Below are 19,275 nucleotides of genomic sequence, written 5' to 3'. Positions count from 1 at the left end.
ATCCCATTCACCACTGCAACAAAAAGAATAAAATACCTAGGAATAAACCTACCTAAGGAGGTAAAAGACCTGTACTCAGAAGACCATAAGACACTGATGAAAGAAATGAAAGATGACACAATCAGATGGAGATATACCATGTTCTTGGATTAGAATAATCAATACTGTGAAAATGACTATACTACCTAAAGCAATCTACAGATTCAAAGCAGTCCCTATCAAATTACCAGTGGCATTTTTTACAGAACTAGAACAAAAAATCTTAAAATTTGTATGGAGACACAAAAGACCCCAAATAGCCAAAGCAGTCCTGAGGGAAAAAAACGGAGCTGGAGAAATCCGACTCCCTGACTTCAGATTATACTACAAAGCTACAGTAATCAAGACAATATGGTACTGGCACAAAAACAGAGGTAAACCCATGCACCTATGGTCAACTAATCTATGACAAAGGAGGCAAGGATATACAATGTAGAAAAGACAGTCTCTTCAATAAGTGGTGCTGGGAAAAATGGACAGCTACATGTAAAATAATGAAATTAGAACACTCCCTAACACCATACACAAAAATAAACTCAAAATGATTAGAGACCTAAATGTAAGACCGGACACTATAAAACTCTTAGAGGAAAACATAGGAAGAAGAAGAACACTCTGTGACATAAATCACAGCAAGATCTTTTCAGATCCACCTCCTAGAGTAATGGAAATAAAAACAAAAATAAAAAAATGGGACCTAATGAAACTTAAAAGCTTTTGCAAAGCAAAGGAAACTACAAACAAGACGAAAAGACAACCCTCAGAATGGGAGAAAATATTTGCAAAAGAATCAACAATGGATTAATCTCTAAAATATATAAACAGCTCATGCAGCTCAATATTAAAAAAAACAAACAACCCAATCAAAAAATGGGCATAAGACCTAAATAGACATTTCTCCAGAGAAGACATAGAGATTGCCAGAAGCACATGAAAAGCTGGTCAACATCACTATTAGAGAAATGCAAATCAAAACTACAATGAGGTATCACCTCACACCAGTTAGAATGGCCATTATCAAAAAGTCTACAAACAATAAATGCTGGAGAGGGTGTGGAGAAAAGGGAACCCTCCTGCACTGTTGGTGGGAATGTAAATTGATACAGCCACTATGGAGAACAGTATGGAGGTTCTTTAAAAAACTAAAAATAGGGGCTTCCCTGGTGGCGCAGTGGTTGAGAGTCTGCCTGCCGATGCAGGGGACACAGGTTCGTGCCCTGGTCCAGGAAGATCCCACATGCCACGGAGTGGCTAGGAGCGTGAGCCATGGCCGCTGAGCCTGCGCTCCGCAACAGGAGAGGCCACAACAGTGACAGGCCCGCGTACCGCAAAAAGAAAAAAAAAAGCAAAAATAAATAAATAAAAATAGAATTACCACATGGCCCAGCAATCCCACTACTGGGCATATACCCAGATAAAACCATAATTCAAAAAGACACATGCACCCCAATGTTCATTGCAGCACTATTTACAATAGCCAGGTCATGGAAGCAACCTACATGTCCACTGACAGACGAATGGATAAAGATGTGGTTCATATATACAATGTAATATTACTCAGCCATAAAAAGGAACGAAATTGAGTTATTTGCAGAGACGTGGATGGATCTAGAGACTGTCATACAGAGTGAAGTCAGAAAGAGAAAAACAAATATCATGTATTAACGCATATATGGAACCTAGAAAAATGGTACAGATGAACTGGTTTGCAGGGTAGAAACAGAGACACAGATGTAGAGAACAAACGTATGGACACCAAAGGGGAAAGTGGCGGGGGGTTGTGGTGGTGGTGGGATGAATTGGGAGATTGGGATTGACATATATATACTAATATGTAAAAGATAGATAACTAATAAGGACCTGCTGTATAAAAAATAAAATTCCAAAAAAAAGAAAACAGTGAAATAAAAGGAAATTGGAAAAAAACCAAACAGAAATATAGATAATAAAATGCAATCATAACTCAGCGATATACCTGTTAACAACTTGGTATATTTCTCTTCTATGCATATTTTTTTGATACACTTGAGATCAGAAGCATATTCCATTCTCTAGTCTTAAAAAAAAATTATTTTAAGAAATAATCTGAAGATACTGTTGTAGAAAATTTGGAAATAAAGAACCCAAAAGGAAAAAAATTCTACTACTCAGAGTTACCCACTATTAGCATTTAAGTGAACAGAATTTTAGCTATGCAGTTATATGTATATATGTGTATGTCCATACACACACACACACACAAATGGATGGATAAATGGTTAGATAATAGGGATCGTAATGTAAAAAATGTCATCTAAGTTTTGGCTCAAGTGTTACCTACCCAGAGGCTTACCCTGATCTCCTCAACAAATCTAGCTAATACCGCAACAAATTAAGATCTTATCACTTAGTTTTATTTTCTTTATATCACTTAATATGGTGAATATGGTTTAACAGAACTCTGTTCATTTGTTTGTTATTGACTTATTGTTTCCTCAACACAAATGTAAATTCAGTGAAAGTAGGAGCCTTCCATAGCATGTTTACTATTGTATTCTTTTAAAAATAAATTTTATTTATTTATTTTTATTTTTGGCTGCGTTGGGTCTTTGTTGCTGTGCATGGGCTTTCTCTGGTTGTGGCGAGCAGGGGATACTCTTTGTTGCGGGGCACGGGCTGCTCATTGCAGTGGCTTCTCTTGTTGCAGAGCACAGGCTCTAGGCACACGGGCTTCAGTAGTTGTGGCACGTGGGCTCAGCAGTTGTGGCACGTGAGCTCTAGGGCGCAGGTTCAGTAGTTGTGGCGCATGGGTTTAGTTGCTCCGCAGCATGTGGGATCTTCCCGGGCCAGGGCTTGAACCCATGTCCCATGCATTGGCAGGCGGATTCTTAACCACTGCGACACCAGGGAAGCCCCACTATTGTGTTCTTTTTTTTTTTTTTTGCGGTACGCAGGTCTCTCACTGTTGTGGCCTCTCCTGTTGCGGAGCAACAGGCTCCGGACGCGCAGGCTCAGTGGCCATGGCTCACGGGCACAGCCGCTCCGCAGCATCTTCCCGGACTGGGGCACGAACCAGTGTCCCCTGCATTGGCAGGCGGACTCTCAACCACTGCGCCACCAGGGAAGCCCTCCACTATTGTATTCTTAATGTCTAGAAGAGTCCCTAGTCACTGAGACAAAGGAAGTTATTTATCAAACAAATCATTGAATAGTACACTATATTTCACTTTGTAACATAACATGGCCATTTCTCAATGGTCATTAGAGTAAGTCGTCCACAACATGATTTTTAATGACTCAGTTGCATTCCTGTGGAAATGACATAATTTCAATCCTTGACATTCAGGTTGATTTTCAAAATTCGATTATTACAATTGCTTCTAAGATTTTACAACTCCAATTTCTTCTTCGAGATTAATTCTTAAGAGAAGTGCTAGGTCAAAGCTATTCTTTTAAAAAACTTTTTATACCAGCCAGCAAAATTTTGACAATTTATATTTCTAATAGTAGAGTATAAATGCATCAGTTAATTTTCCTGGATCCTTGGCACAATATTTTCGAAATCTCTGCATTATATTAATCTGCATTTCTCTGATTATTAGTGAAATTAAAACATTTAAAAAATGTTTTTGAGACATTTGACCCACAACATTTCAGTCTTTGACTTTCTGATCTCACATCTTTGAAGAAAATATAGGAAAAAATATGTCTAGGAAAGAAAGGCATCACTATTTTATATAAAGTTGTGGAAAGGGTGGGGGAGATAAGGAAATATTTATGCCATTGAATAAAAAAAAATACCAAGGCACTGTTCAGTTTTCTTAGTAACATTCCCATTTTCTTGGGAACTCAACTTCCATTGTACTCTCTTAAATGGTAAGAACTGAAGAATAAAATAAAACTTACTTCCACTGTTTGATATATTGTAAGGGATTAAGGTTGCATCCAGCATCAGTTAAAGCTTTTTTGTATTGCTCCAAATCAGCCTGAAATAAGAAAAGAATCATATGACAAAAACTTTTACTTTCATGAAAGAGACCATTTTGTTTGTTATCATTGGATTAATCAGAAAGTTAGACTAAAGGCATGAGCACCTAAGTAGAGTGGCGTGGTATCTTAAGGGAGTACCCAAATGAGCATGAGATAAAAATCACGTATAATGAAAATTACCTTTGATAGGCTCCCAAATCACCTATAAAGTACAGTATTTTGTCATCCCTCAGTAAGCCTAACACAGTTTTTCCTCCACTGTTGACACAGATTGCTTGTCCTTAGGATAAGCATTAAATGAAAGATCTGGCTTGATCAAGAATATTCCAAAATTGGAAACATGAGGGGAATGACGTTGACTTAGGGGACCTGCAGATTCAGGTTATCCCATCTCATATTCACTGCAGAGGTCCAAATTTATTAACTGAACAGCAGGTGTCCTACACTTTTTAAGTAGTTTTCTTTCTTTTTCTTTTTTTATTTCCTGATGAGTAAAGTCTAGTTGAATTCGGATATGTCACGGGAGCCTATCATCACAGTGACTCCATTATAAAAATTTAAAAGAAAGAAACTTTTAAGCTCACCATCAAATCAGAGATGTTCACTACTTTGCATTTTGGGGGCTATTACATCAGTAGTCAAAATTTGTGTCAAGCCACTTAATGACCACTTAAACTTATGAAAAGACATAATTCTTACCAAAAATAAATGAAATAAAATAATGTGGTCAAATGAAGGGAAACTGCATTAAGTTTTAAAATCATATATTCCTAAGAAAATATAAATAGACTATTAGAATCCCTTAAAGGAACACCCCCATTAATGACAGAGATGTTTCTAGAAAGAAAACTATACAGTAATCCCCTCCCTTCAGCAGTTTTGCTTTCCATGGTTTCAGTTGCTGTGGTCAACTGAGGTCTGAAAATACTAAATGGAAATTCCCAGAAATAAACAATTCATATTGTGTGCCGTTTTGAGTAGTGTGATGAAAACTTGTGCTTTCCTGATCAGTCCTGCCCCAACCATTGACATCATCTGCTCCTGACATCTAACAATCAACACCATCGTGGCTTGATGACACAGGATCATCTGAAGTAGATGATTCTCCTTCAGTCAGAAGGTCAATAGTAGCCTAATGCTGCATCACCATGCCTGTGTCATTCACCTCACTTCATCTCATCATGCAGGCATTTTATGAGCTCACATCATCATCATAGGAAGGATGACTACAGTACAATATATTTTGAGAGAGAGAGTCCACACTCACATAACTTTTATTATAGCATATTGTTATAATTATTCTAATTTATTATTAGTTGTTGTTAATCTCTTACTGTGCCTAATTTATAAATTAAACTTTATCGTAGGTATGTATGTATGTATGTATAGAAAAAAACAGTATATATGGTAGTGGGGGGGGGAACGTTTGGTACTCTCCATGGTTTCAGGCATCCACTGGGGGTCCTGGAACATATCTCCCTTGGATAAGGGGGGACTACTGAACTTCCTTACTGAATTAAAATAAAAGTCAAGAAATGTATTCTTAGGATAAAGCAGAATTGATCTAAAGCAAATATTGGGTTTACTTTGCTGCTTTAACACGCCAAACAAAAAGAAGCCTTACAATCTACCGACATTAGAAAAATAATTGCTACCAGCAAAGGAAAGGAGTTTACAACAGCCATATCATTCTAGGTGTCATTCCCAAGTTCCTTATGCTAGTTGCTCATCCAGTAAAATTATACAAAGTTAACATTAGAAAGAGTTAACAGGTCTCTAACCCAGCAACAAGACTGATAGCAAAATCACTGTTTTCCTTCACAGTATTACCTCTACATACTTAAAAAAATTTTTTTCCTCAAAAGCAATTGATGGCTTATTACAGAAAAAGAAAACAACAAAATATGCCACAATCTACTCTTCCAGTGAGAAAAAAATCTAGAAAGGAAGATAGATTTTCCAATCATTCTTAGAAATTTATTCTGATATAAAAAGGAGCTTTTTTACTGCAATACAGTCTCTCAACTTTATTTTTATATGGATCAAATGATAGATGTGAATCTGAAGTTTAATCTTAGGAAATTATTGATACAATATTTATATAACTTTTGGAAATTTAGATATTTTCCTCCAAGTGACTTCTCTATATTCTATAATGGACATTAGTTTTTTTGTTTTTTTTTTTTAATTTGTTTGTTTATTTTTGGCTGTGTTGGGTCTTCGTTGCTGCACATGGGCTTTCTCTAGTTGTGGTGAGGGGGGCTACTCTTCATTGCGGTGCGGGCGCTTCTCACTGTGGTGGCTTCTCTTGTTGTGGAGCACAGGCTATAGGCACACGGGCTTCAGTAGTTGAGTGCTCAGTAGTTGTGGCTCACAGGCTCTAGAGCATAGGCTCAGTAGTTGTGGCGCACGGGCTTAGTTGCTCTGCGGCACGTGGGATCTTCCTGGGCCAGGAATCAAACCCATATCCCCCTGCACTGGCAGGCGGATTCTTAACCACTACACCACCAGGGAAGTCCCTCGACATTAGTTTTAAAACAACAGCAAAATATTACCAAACTTTTACTTTAGGTTAAAGCGAAATTCCTTGTAAGGAAAATAAGTATTAGTGGCTATAGCTCAAAGAAATGGAACTTCTAGGATCATCACATCATGAGAAATGATAAGATCAATCTTTCAAAAGGCAGAGCAAACTTGGTTAACTTAGTTTAGAATAGTTATTTTCCAGAAATAAGAATTTTGGTCATGAATTCAGTTCATATTCTAACAACTTAAAAGTGGTGAGATATTTCATGAGTAAATAGTTCTCTTGGTGACAATAAATACTGCTATAATATTCGGCGGTAAATAGAACTAGCCTTACAAAGTTGTTTTTCTTTTAAAGGAAGGAATGAAGTAATTACTTGGTTACAGTAATTTTTACTTCTATTTTCTGAAACAAGCGAGTATTCTCCCTTCCTCCCAATAACTGAATACAGAGGACATACCTCAGAAGGTGCTTGCTGTGCACTTATGTAATAGATAAGAAACAGCCTCATTTTATCTTCTGGAGTTCCTGCTACAAAGGGGAAATAGATAAGGAAAAAAAGACTTTCATAATTATGGTTGTTATGTATTATAGTCAACACTATAATCTCAAGGCATACATAAATGTGACAAGACAAACTAAGGTTCTTGATTCAAATCATTTAACGTTATAGGCACTAAATTACAACCATGTAAAACACAGATATGGAAAAAGATTAAATACTATGGGATTACAGGGATAAGCTATGGAAGCACCTCTATTCTATCTTCCAAACTGTCTATATTGTTGTGATTTATGTTTCAGATCTAAACTCAAAAAGGTATAGGTAGGATAATCATACAATTCTGAAATAGTACACTTTTGAGATGTAAAGGGGGATGCTAGTAATAAGTATGTAAGGACAACTGGTATATAAATGGGACTATCCTGGGAAACCAGTTGCATGGTCCCGTTAGGTACTGGGTTATGAAAACCTGCTGGCTAAAATCATCTAACTAAGCCTAAGGTCATACTTTTGAAATTGGAGCCACTAAATATACATTTCTCCCCTTTCTGAAGGGTCTATGAAGATTTGGAAAAACAATATGTCTATAGTATAATAAACACCATTGTATTATGCAGATTATATCTGCCTGAAATTTTAAGACAAAACAAAAGATTTCAGAGAAATTTCTTGCTTGCAGTGCATCCTTTGAGCTACTACTTCTATTATCCAAAGCCCGAGACTGTCCAGAGAATCCTTTTATTTTCCCCTCAGTACTAGGTCATGGGTATAACTCAGTTTCACTATTCAACAAATACCAATATGTACTCTCACTTCAAAGTGTGTCCCAATACATAAGAACTCAGAATTGTTATACTTTATTATAGAATAAAAACAAGAATAATTTTTTCAAAACATATTGACTGATAACCCATTGATTTTCTATCTTCAAATTATCCTTACTCCCTAAATATGACAAAGACTGGTAATAAAGATCAATGACAGGTTCTCCAACATTCTCATGCTTACAAATAAATATTGTATTTTAGATATACTGAGGTAGGTTACTGGATTCAGGGTTTTGTTTAAATACTAGGAGAAAGCTGATATTTTTGTTTTAGCAGGTAATTAGCCTCGACGGGTTCAGGCCAAAGCTCCTACCAGCCTCTGTGAGCCGTTTCCATCATGGATTCTATTTTTAAAATGTTTGCAGTGCTACTGGGATCTGTCCCACTGCCCAGCAGCCAGTACGCGAACTTGGAGGTCATCTAGTCCTTCACCTCTCAGTCTTTGGAATGCTGTTTAGGATCAGATTCATGCACGTACAACTCAGAGGTGAGCCCAGGAATTCATAAACAACTTTATGGGGTTGCTTTCCTGAGCTCCTTCCTTCTGCAATCTCCCTGGTACTTTCCAGTTTCTTCCCTTTTTAGTGCTCCAGCCAGAAAGCTTTGGCTTTAGGTACCCTGCTCCATTGTGTATTTCCTGCAATTATGACGAAGCAGTTAGAGGACAAAAAGAAAAAGAGGAACGGGGCTTGCTGCAGGCTCTTGGAACAATGGCTCCTAAGATACGAGAGACAGGTTCCCCTCCCTCAGAGTTTTAGGGGCCTGTGGGTTCCTGCTGGTGCTTTTAATATCCGCAGCAGAGAGCATAGCCTCTTCAAGCTGACGTCTGGGTCCTCTGGACATGTTCCATCATGTTTTAAGTACTTTTCTTGCTTTCTGACCCAAGAAAATGTTTCAGGCTCATTTTGTACTTTCTCTCCCTGGAATCAACCATACTCCAATGAGTCCTAGTGGAAAGTGGAATATATAAGGCTAAAATTTTTACTACTGGGGAACTGTGGCTCCTAGCCCTACTCAGTTGGCAGAGTTAGGGAATACATATATATGTGTACACACACACACACACACGCATATCTATATTTATTTCTCTATTTGGCAAGTATTTAACAAAAACACCAAGTCTACATCAGTACCTCCAATTCCAATCCAATATTACTACGGTTCATTGTAGTTTTCTTCATTTCCATAGTTATAACTTCCATTTCTGACAGTGGGAAACCTGGCTCCCTTTTTATTACCCGATATATTTACTTATTTATCCAGTCCCCTGTATGTAACAAATATCTTATCTCTGCCACTGTCCCCTTGCCTGCATGGACGTTATCTCCTCCACTTGGGCTCTGATTCTCTACAATGGACCCACCCACATGCCTGGCTATAATTCTCACCCCACCTGAGCCAATGTTTGGTTTGTCCTATGCAGGGTCACCCCCCTTAATGTGATAGGAGTCTTATACCCTTATAACTGTTCCTACATGTGGACACTCCACTCACTTCACTTGGACTTTGACACTTCATGCTGGATTACCAACCCTCCCTCTACCGGATATGTGGATGCCCTTCTCATCCTGCTCAGGTTCTGACATCTTGTTCTCGGCTGAAGTGGTACTACACTGCTACTTTGCATGAATGCCTACCTTGCTCTGCTCTACTTAATGTCTTTAATAATAAATGGTTTGAGAAAGTAAGGGAAAGGAAAAAGAAAGGTTCTCATTGCTTTTTTTAATCAACACACTTAATTGCTTCAACTTTACTCAAAACTTATTGTAAATAACAAGGAATAGCTCTGAAGTGATGGACTTAGATGTATCTTTCATATTTTTAATTGTAAAGTACACATATCTTCAAAATGTTATGTTCTCCCCACAAATCTAACTTTTTAAAAGTGTGAGAAATACTATGTCTTCTCAGAAGCTTTTATGAATAGAACCCTTTAATTACAAACAAGTAAAAAAAATTTTAAACTTACTTTCCAACGTGATATAAAATCTAAAAGTCACACCAAAACTATAACTCAAAAAACACTACTATTTACTCGAAGAGCTTGTATGTAAAATATAAGCTAAAGAGCTTATATGCTTTTTGTTCATTTTTCAAAAGAGCTGAGATTTGAATTGAAAACTCTTCTGAAATTATTAAGCCTGTAAAGTTTAGAGAATTTTAGTGGCTAAAATCCTGTGAAGATCTTATGATCATTATGATTGAAAACAATGATTAGATTATATTTTCTAAGTACAAATAGTTATTTCTTGTTTTAAGAAAATCTAACAAACATATATTTAGATAAATATAAAGGGATTGTCTACAGAGTTTCTCTAAAAGTGAATTCCCAGGGGCCTCAGACGTGAATCTGGGGTGCAGACACCTGTCAAGCCCAGGCGGAATCCCTGGCGTGCTGGGCAGTGCGGGTGGTGCAGATGGCCTGGCTCTGACCCCGAGGACACTAGGTCACCCTGTGCACCTCAGGCCACCGCCCTGTCCCTCCGGCAGCTCCAGGTCCCCATGGCTGCACACCAGCCAGGCGGTTCCAGGGATGTGGATGTCCGTGTCTTTGGAGGACCATTACTTTGCCTGCCACATGCCGTGTGCTTGGTGCTCTGGTGGGGTGTCAGGCCTGTGCCTCTGAGGTGGGAGAGCTGAGTTCAGGACACTGGTCCACTAGAGACCTCTCAGCTCCATGTAATATCAAACGGCGAAAGCTCTCCCAGAGATCTCCATCTCAACACAAAGACCCAGCTCCACTCAACGACCAGCAAGCTACAGTGCTGGACACCCTGTGCCAAACAACTAGCAAGACAGGAACACAACCCCATCCATTAGCAGACAGGCTGCCTAAAATCATAATAAGGTCACAGATACCCCAAAACACATCACCGGACGTGGTCCTGCTGACTAGAAAGACAAGATCCAGCTTCATCCACCAGAACACAGGCACTAGTCCGCTCCACCAGGAAAGCTACACAACCCACTGAACCAACTTTAGACACTGAGGGCAGACACCAAAAACAACGGGAACTACGAACCTAGAGCCTGCGAAAAGGAGACCCCAAACACAGTAAGTTAAGCAAAATGAGAAGACAGAGAAACACACAGCACATGAAGGAGCAAGGTAAAAACCCACCACACCAAACAAATGAAGAGGAAATAGGCAGTCTACATGAAAAAGAATTCAGAATAATGACTGTAAAGATGATCCAAAATCTCAGAAATAGAATGGAGAAATTACAAGAAATGTTTAACAAGGACCTGGAAAAACTAAAGCGCAAACAAACAATGATAAACAACACAACAAATACAATTAAAAATTCTCTAGAAGGAATCAATAGCAGAATAACTGAGGCAGAAGAACGGATAAGTGACCTGGAAGACAAAATAGTGGAAATAACTATTGCAAAACAGAATAAAGAAAAAAGAATGAAAAGAATTGAGGACACTCTCAGAGACCTCTGGGACAATATTAAATGCACCAACATTTGAATTATAGGGGTCCCAGAAGAAGAAAAGAAAAACAAAGGGACTGAGAAAATATTTGAAGAGATTATAGTTGAAAACTTCCCTAATATGGGAAAGTAAATAGTCAATGAAGTCCAGGAAGCACAGAGAGTCCCATACAGGATAAACCCAAGGAGAAACAGGCTAAGACACATATTAGTCAAACTATCAAAAATTAAGTACAAAGAAAAAATATTAAAAGCAGCAAGGGAAAAGCAACAAATAACATACAAGGGAATCCCCATAAGGTTAACAGCTGAATTTTCAGCAGAAACTCTGCAAGGCAGAAGGGAGTGGCAGGACATATTTAAAGCAAAGAATGGGAAAAACCTACAACCAAGATTACTCTACCAAGCAAGGATCTCATTCAGGTTCGACGGAGAAATTAAAACCTTTACAGACAAGCAAAAGATAAGAGAATTCTGCACCACCAAACCAGCTGTACAACAAATGCTAAAGGAACTTCTCTAGGCAGGAAACATAAGAGAAGGAAAAGACCTACAATAACAAACCAAAAACTATTAAGAAAATGGTAATAGGAACATAAATATTGATAACTACCTTAAATGTAAATAGATTAAATGCTCCAACCAAAAGATACAACTGGCAGAATGGATACAAAAACAAGACCCATATATATGCTGTCTACAAGAGACCCACTTCAGACCTAGGGACACATACAGACTGAAAGTGAGGGGATGGAAAAAGATATTCCATGCAAATGGAAATCAAAAGAAAGCTGGAGTAGCAATTCTCATATCAGACAAAACAGACTTTAAAATAAAGACTATTAGAAGAGACAAAGAAGGACACTATATAATGATCAAGGGATCAATCCAAGAAGAAGGTATAAGAATTGGAAATATTTATGCACCCAACATAGGAGAACCTCAATACCTAAGGCAAATGCTAATAGCCATAAAAGGGGAAATCAACAGTAACACAATCACAGTAGGGGACTTTAACACCCCACTTTCTCCAATGGACAGATCATCCAAAATGAAAATAAATAAGGAAACACAAGCTTTAAGTGATACATTAAACAAAATGGACTTCATTGATATTTATAGGACATTCCATCCAAAAAAACAACACAATACACTTTCTTCTTTAGTGCTCATGGAACATTCTCCAGGATAGATCATATCTTGGGTCACAAATCAAGGCTTGGTAAATTTAAGAAAACTGAAATTGTCTCAAGTATCTTTTCCGACCACAATGCTATGAGACTAGATATCAATTACAGGAAAAAAACTGTAAAAAACATAAACACATCAGGCTAAACAATACATTAGTAAATAACCAAGAGGTCGCTGAAGAAATCAAAGAGGAAATCAAAAAATACCTAGAAACAAATGACAATGAAAACACAATGATCCAAAATCTATGGGATGCAGCAAAAGCAGTTCTAAGAGGGAAGTTTATAGCAATACAATCCTACCTCCAGAAACAAGAAACATCTCAAATAAACAACCTAACCTTACACCTAAAGCAATTAGAGAAAGAAGAACAAAAAACCCCCAAAGTTAGCAGAAGGAAAGAAATCATAAACATGAGATCAGAAATAAATGAAAAAGAAATGAAGGAAACGATACCAAAGATCAATAAAACTAAAAGCTGGTTCTTTGAGAAGATAAAGTTGACAAACCATTAGTCAGACTCATCAAGAAAAAAAGGGAGAGAACTCATATCAGTACAGTTAGAAATGAAAAAGGAGAGGTTACAACTGACATTGCAGAAATACAAAGGATCACAAGAGATTACTACAAGCAACTCTATGCCAATAAAATGAACAACGTGGAAAAATGGACAAATTCTTAGAAAAGCACAACCTTCCGAGACTGAACCACGAAGAAGTAGAAAATGTAAACAGACCAATCACAAGCACTGAAATTGAGACTGTGATTAAATATCTTCCAAAAAACAAAAGCCCAGGACCAGATGGATTCACAGGCAAATTCTATCAAACATTTAGAGAAGAGCTAACACCTATCCTTCTCAAACTCTTCCAAAATATAGCAGAGGGAGGAACACTCCCAAACTCACTCTACAAGGCCACCATAATGCTGATACCAAAACCAGACAAAGATGTCACAAAGAAAGAAAAATACAGGCCAATATCACTGATGAACATAGATGCAAAAATCCTCAACAAAATACTAGCAAACAGAATCCAACAGCACATTAACAGGATCATATACCATGATCAAGTGGGGTTTATTCCAGGAATGCAAAGATTCTTCAATATATGCAAATCAATCAATGTGATATACCATAATAACAAATTGAAGAATAAAAACCATATGATCATCTCAATAGATGCAGAAAAAGCTTTCAACAAAATTCAACACCCATTTATGATAAAAACCCTCCAGGTAGTAGGCATAGAGGGAACTTACCTCAACATAATAAAGGCCATATATGACACACGGACAGCCAACATCGTTCGCAATGATGAAAAATTGAAACCATTTCCTCTAAGATCAGGAACAAGACAAGGTTGTCCACTCTCACCACTATTATTCAACATAGTTTTGGAAGTTTTAGCCATGGCAATCAGAGAAGAAAAAGAAATAAAAGGAATCCAAATCGGAAAAGAAGTAAAGCTGTCACTGTTTACAGATGACATGATACTATACATAGAGAATCCTAAAGATGCTACCAAAAAACTACTAGAGTTCACCAATGAATTTGGTAAAGTAGCAGGATACAAAATTAATGCACAGAAATCTCTTGCATTCCTACACACTAGTGATGAAACATCTGAAAGAGAAATTAAGGAAACACTTTCATTTACCATTGCAACAAAAAGAATAAAACATCCAGGAATAAACCTACTTAAGGAGACAAAAGACCTGTATGCAGAAAACTATGAGACACTGATGAAAGAAATTAAAGATGATACAAACAGAGAGAAAGATATACCATGTTCTTGGATTGGAAGAATCAACATTGTGAAAATGAGTGTACTACCCACAGCAATCTACAGATTCAATGCAAACCCTATTAAACTACCAATGGGATTTTTCACAGAACTACAACAAAAAGTTGCACAATTTGTTTGGAAACACAAAAGACCCTGAATAGCCAAAGCAACCTTGAGAAAGAAAAACAGAGCTGGAGTAATCAGGCTCCCAGACTTCAGACTACAATACAAAGGTACAGTAATCAAGACAATATGGTACTGGCACAAAAAGAGAAATATAGATCAGCGGAACAGGACAGAAAGCACAGAGATAAACCCACGCTCCTATGGTCACCTTCTTTGTTTCTTTTTTTTTTTTGTGGTACGCGGGCATCTCACTGTTGTGGCCTCTCCCGTTGCGGAGCACAGGCTCCAGATGCACAGGCTCAGCGGCCATGGCTCATGGGCCTAGCCGCTCCGCGGCATGTGGGATCTTCCCGGACCGGGGCACGAACCCGTGTCCCCTGCATCGGCAGGCAGACTCTCAACCACTGTGCCCTCAGGGAAGCCCTGGTCACCTTATTTTTGATAAAGGAGGCAAGAATATACAATGGAGAAAAGACAGCGTCTTCAATAAGTGGTGCTGGGAAACCTGGACAGCTACATGTAAAAAAATGAAATTAGAACACTCCCTAACACCATACACAAAAATAAACTTAAAATGGACTAAAACCCTAAATGTAAGACCAGATACTATAAAACTCCTAGAGAAAAAAACATAGGCAGAACGCTCTATTAGATAAATCACAGCAAGATCTTTTTTGACCCACCTCCTAGAGGAAGGGAAATGAAAACAAAAAAAAACCAAATGGGACCTAATGAACCTTAAAACCTTTTGCACAGCAAAGGAAACCATAAACAAGACCAAAAGACAACCCTCAGAATGGGAGAAAATATTTGCAGTTGAAGCAACTGACAAACGATTAATCTCCAAAATTTACAAGCAGGTCAGTATCAAAAACACAAACAACCCAATCCAAAAATGGGCAGAAGACCTATATAGACATTTCTCCAAAGAAGGTATACAGATTGCCAACAAACACATGAAAGGCTGCTTAACATTACTAATCATTAGAGAAATGAAAGTCAAAACTACAATGAGGTATCACCTCACACCAGTCAGAATGGCCATCATCAAAAAATCTACAAACAATAAATGCTGGAGAGGGTGTGGAAAAAAGGGAACCCTCTTGCACTGTTGGTGGGAATGTAAATTGATACAGCCACTATGGAGAACAGTATGGTGGTTCCTTAAAAAACTAAAAACAGAACTACTATACGACCCAGCAATCCCACTACTGGACACATACCCTGGGAAAACCATAATTCAAAAAGAGTCATGGACAAGCCTCTTATATATCCTCATCCACCAGAGGGCAGACAGCAGAAGCAAGAAGAACTACAATTTTGCAGCCTGTGGAACAAAAACCACATTCACAGAAAGATAGGCAAGATGAAAAGGCAGAGGGCTATGTACCAGATGAAGGAACAAGATAAAACACCAGAAAAACAACTAAATGAAATGGAGATAGGCAATCTTCCAGGAAAAGAATTCAGAATAATGACAGTGAAGATGATCCAGGACCTCAGAAAAAGAATGGAGGCAAAGATCGAGAAGATGCAAGAAATCATCCAAGAAACAAAAGCCCAGGACCAGATGGCTTCACAGGTGAATTCTATCAAACATTTAGAGAAGAGCTAACACCCATCCTTCTCAAACTCTTCCAAAAAATTGCAGAGGAAGGAACACTCCCAAACTCATTCTACAAGGCCACCATCACCCTAATACCAAAACCAGACAAAGATACTACAAAAAAAGAAAATTACAGACCAATATCACTGATGAATACAGATGCAAAAATCCTCAACCAAATACTAGCAAACAGAATCCAACAACACATTAAAAGGATCATACAACATGATCAAGTGGGATTTATCCCAGGGATGCAAAGATTCTTCAATATATGCAAATCATCAATGTGATACACCATATTAACAAATTGAGGATGAAAAACCATATGATCATCTCAATAGATGCAGAAAAAGCTTTTGACAAAATTCAACACCCATTTATGATAAAAACTCTCCAGAAAGTGGGCATAGAGGGAAACTACCTCAACATAATAAAGGCCATATATGAAAAAAAAAAAAAAAGTCATGTACCACCATGTTCATTGCAGCTCTATTTACAATAGCCAGGATGTGGAAGCAACCTAAGTGTCCATAAACAGATGAATGGATAAAGAAGATGTGGCACATATACACAACGGAATGTTAGCCATAAAAAGAAATGAAACTGAGTTATCTGTAGTGAGGTGGAGGGACCTAGAGACTGTCATACAGAGTGAAGTAAGTTAGAAAGAGAAAAATAAATACTGTATGCTAACACATATATATGGAATCTAAAAAAAAAAAAGGTTCTGAAGAACCTAGAGGCAGGACAGGAATAAAGACGCAGACGTAGAGAATGGACTTGAGGACATGGGGTGGGGGAAGGGTAAGCTGGGAGAAAGTGAGAGAGTGGCATGGACTTATGTATACTAACCAATGTAAAGTAGATAGTTATTGGGAAGCAGCCGCATAGCACAGGGAGATCAGCTCGGTGCTTGTGACCACCTAGAGGGGTGGGATAGGGAGGGTGGGAGGGAGACGCAAGGGGGAGGAGATACGGGGATATATGTATATGTATAGCTGATTCATTTTGTTATAAAGCAGAAACTAACACACCATTGTAAAGCAATTATACTCCAATAAAGGTGTTTTAAAAAAAGTGAATTCCGTAAATATTTAAAACAAAACTCAGTTTTAGATACATCGTTTTAGGAAACTCTTTAGGGTGAAACCAAAGTAATTAGAAACTGCATCACTTAGAGATGCTGGCTTTGAATACTTTACCTTCAAATCTTCCTGGACCCAGCAGAAATTGAGCTTTAAATGTATCACTTTAAACAAATGAATATAAAAAGTGCTTAAATACCTCCTTCCCCCCCAAAAAGCACTTACATACCATCAAAGAAAAGTTCAATAAAATAAAATCATTTTTCTACCTTAGTAACTGCTATGCTACAAATTTCTCAACAGGAAATAGCTCATTTAATTATTTCATTAATAGCAAAGCTTGTGAGAAAAACAATGATTCTATTCAGATTTTACTCAAATTGAAAATGCTGGATTCATCAGAAGTAAAACTTACATTAACCTCAAATTCATGGTACATACCATCAGGGTCTGATATTATATCTAGAAGCGATTTATCCAGAGTAGTTTTGCTCATTATTTTTTCTTCATATTCAAAATATACATCCAATTTTCTTGCCTGTTTCAAAATAAGTGTCTGATTAGAATACATCAAGTAATAAAAACATACTAAAGGACTCTCAGCTTACAAGTTTCTATGATCAATTTGAAAAACAAATGTTCATCTCCTAGTAGAATTTAAAGTTTCTTACTTTTGACATTGTTAATATAAAAAAATGATAGATTGACTATTATATTTATCATATTTTACTTATAAATTCAGAATTAACTCTGCATGTCATATATTAGCAAAGACAAAAAAATCACACAAATCTCAATTATTGTATTAATTAGTAACTAGCATACAAATAACACTGTATTCCATGCAAATTAATGTCAAGTGGTCGTGTTACGTTTACTTTTTTAGTGAGTAAATTCAGATATTTTCATCTTAACTGGAAAGTTACCCTAATTATTTTCAATGGTTTTTAAATAAAATATTTTCCTACTTAATACTTTGAAGTTTAGATAATGGAAAAGTAGTCAAACTTAGTTTTTCTGTATGGCAGCTTTTCTAATTTAAAATTCGTTGATTAAAATTATCCAAATGAAATTAACATGTTAGGATAATCCGAGGTAAATAAAAATTACCGAGTATCTATTAAATTATGCTTCAAATAAGACAAGAGAGAAAAGAACATGTTTTACTACTGAAGGTATTACCAATCTAAGTAGAAACCATTCATGAAATAAATGAGAATACTTATGAGATACCAACAAAGAACCAAAATGTAAATATAGAATATAAATAAATATATTAAGTTCAGATGATAGAATGAAATAATTAACCAATTGTGGAGAAGGAAGCGATGAGCTTTGAATTGTTTTGAAAGTGATTTGGGGACATGGATAGACAGAGTTCATTTCAGTTAAAGGGATCATACCAAGGCATAATCAGAGTGGACAGATCTGAGTGGCAGACTCAGGAGTGATTTCATATATGAGGCAACAGGCAATCAACCAGAGTCCCTCAATCCCACTCCCCTGCAGTGGCATACAAGGCCAGAGCTTTAAACAGATGAAATATTCCATTTGAAAATCCAAACAACATGAAAAGGTAAATACATTGAGACTTGTCTTCACTCCTGTCCTTTTCCACCCAATTTCCACCTGCTTCTTTGGATATTCTTTATTTCTCCTATAGTTTTTCACTTTCTCTATGCAAATAGTATCTATACCCTAAGATCCCTCTGCTTTCTGCCACAAAAGGTAATATACTATACTCTTCTGTCCCTTGTTTTCACTCAATATAACCAGTACATGGAGAACTTCCTTATTAGTGAAGTCTAGATAAGAGTTAATAAACTCTGTCAGAGTTTTCCTTTTTATAAATGGCTCTTCATATTCTTCAGATTCCCTGATACAGGAACAATTTTAACTACTGTATAAAGCTACTTTGAATAACAAAGTAGATGAGAGGTAAAGTCCTAGGAATGGAAAAATGTAATATCAAAAATGAACAAAATAGAAAGGAGATCCTAGGAAAGAGAAAATGGTGGTGACTGTGTGAATGGAAAGGAAGAGACAGATACTTAATAATTAACATGAGAATGTATATGGGAAGGAAGCTAGTGAAAAAAGTCAAAGATAACTCCTGGGGAACTAGGATAATAGTAGTAGGAACTATGTTAACATAAATATTAGATTGGGAAAG

At 37.1% G+C, this 19,275-nt stretch overlaps 1 protein-coding gene across 5 annotated transcripts in view; it reads right to left on the bottom strand.

Annotated features, from left to right (window-relative positions):
• SCFD1 (sec1 family domain containing 1) overlaps positions 1-19,275 on the bottom strand; it is a 142,663-nt gene that overhangs the window by 44,442 nt on the left and 78,946 nt on the right. For all 5 annotated transcript variants that reach the window (XR_003795863.1, XM_029237660.1, XM_029237661.1 and 2 more), the window contains 3 exons: positions 17,544-17,640; positions 6,996-7,066; positions 3,925-4,004 (listed from right to left, as the gene is read on the bottom strand). Coding sequence is in view for 4 of the 5 variants with exons in the window: in XM_029237660.1 (XP_029093493.1) it covers positions 3,925-4,004; positions 6,996-7,066; positions 17,544-17,640 (248 nt within the window). In the remaining variant the exon portion in view is untranslated. The remainder of the gene's footprint in view (positions 1-3,924; positions 4,005-6,995; positions 7,067-17,543; positions 17,641-19,275) is intronic.

This window comes from Monodon monoceros, unplaced genomic scaffold (assembly GCF_005190385.1).
Source record: "Monodon monoceros isolate NGI ecotype Baffin Bay Population unplaced genomic scaffold, NGI_Narwhal_1 Super_Scaffold_21, whole genome shotgun sequence".
NCBI classification, from domain to species: Eukaryota; Metazoa; Chordata; class Mammalia; order Artiodactyla; family Monodontidae; genus Monodon; species Monodon monoceros.
Note: the sequence above shows the minus strand (reverse complement) of the source record. Positions and strands in the feature narration are given on the sequence as shown.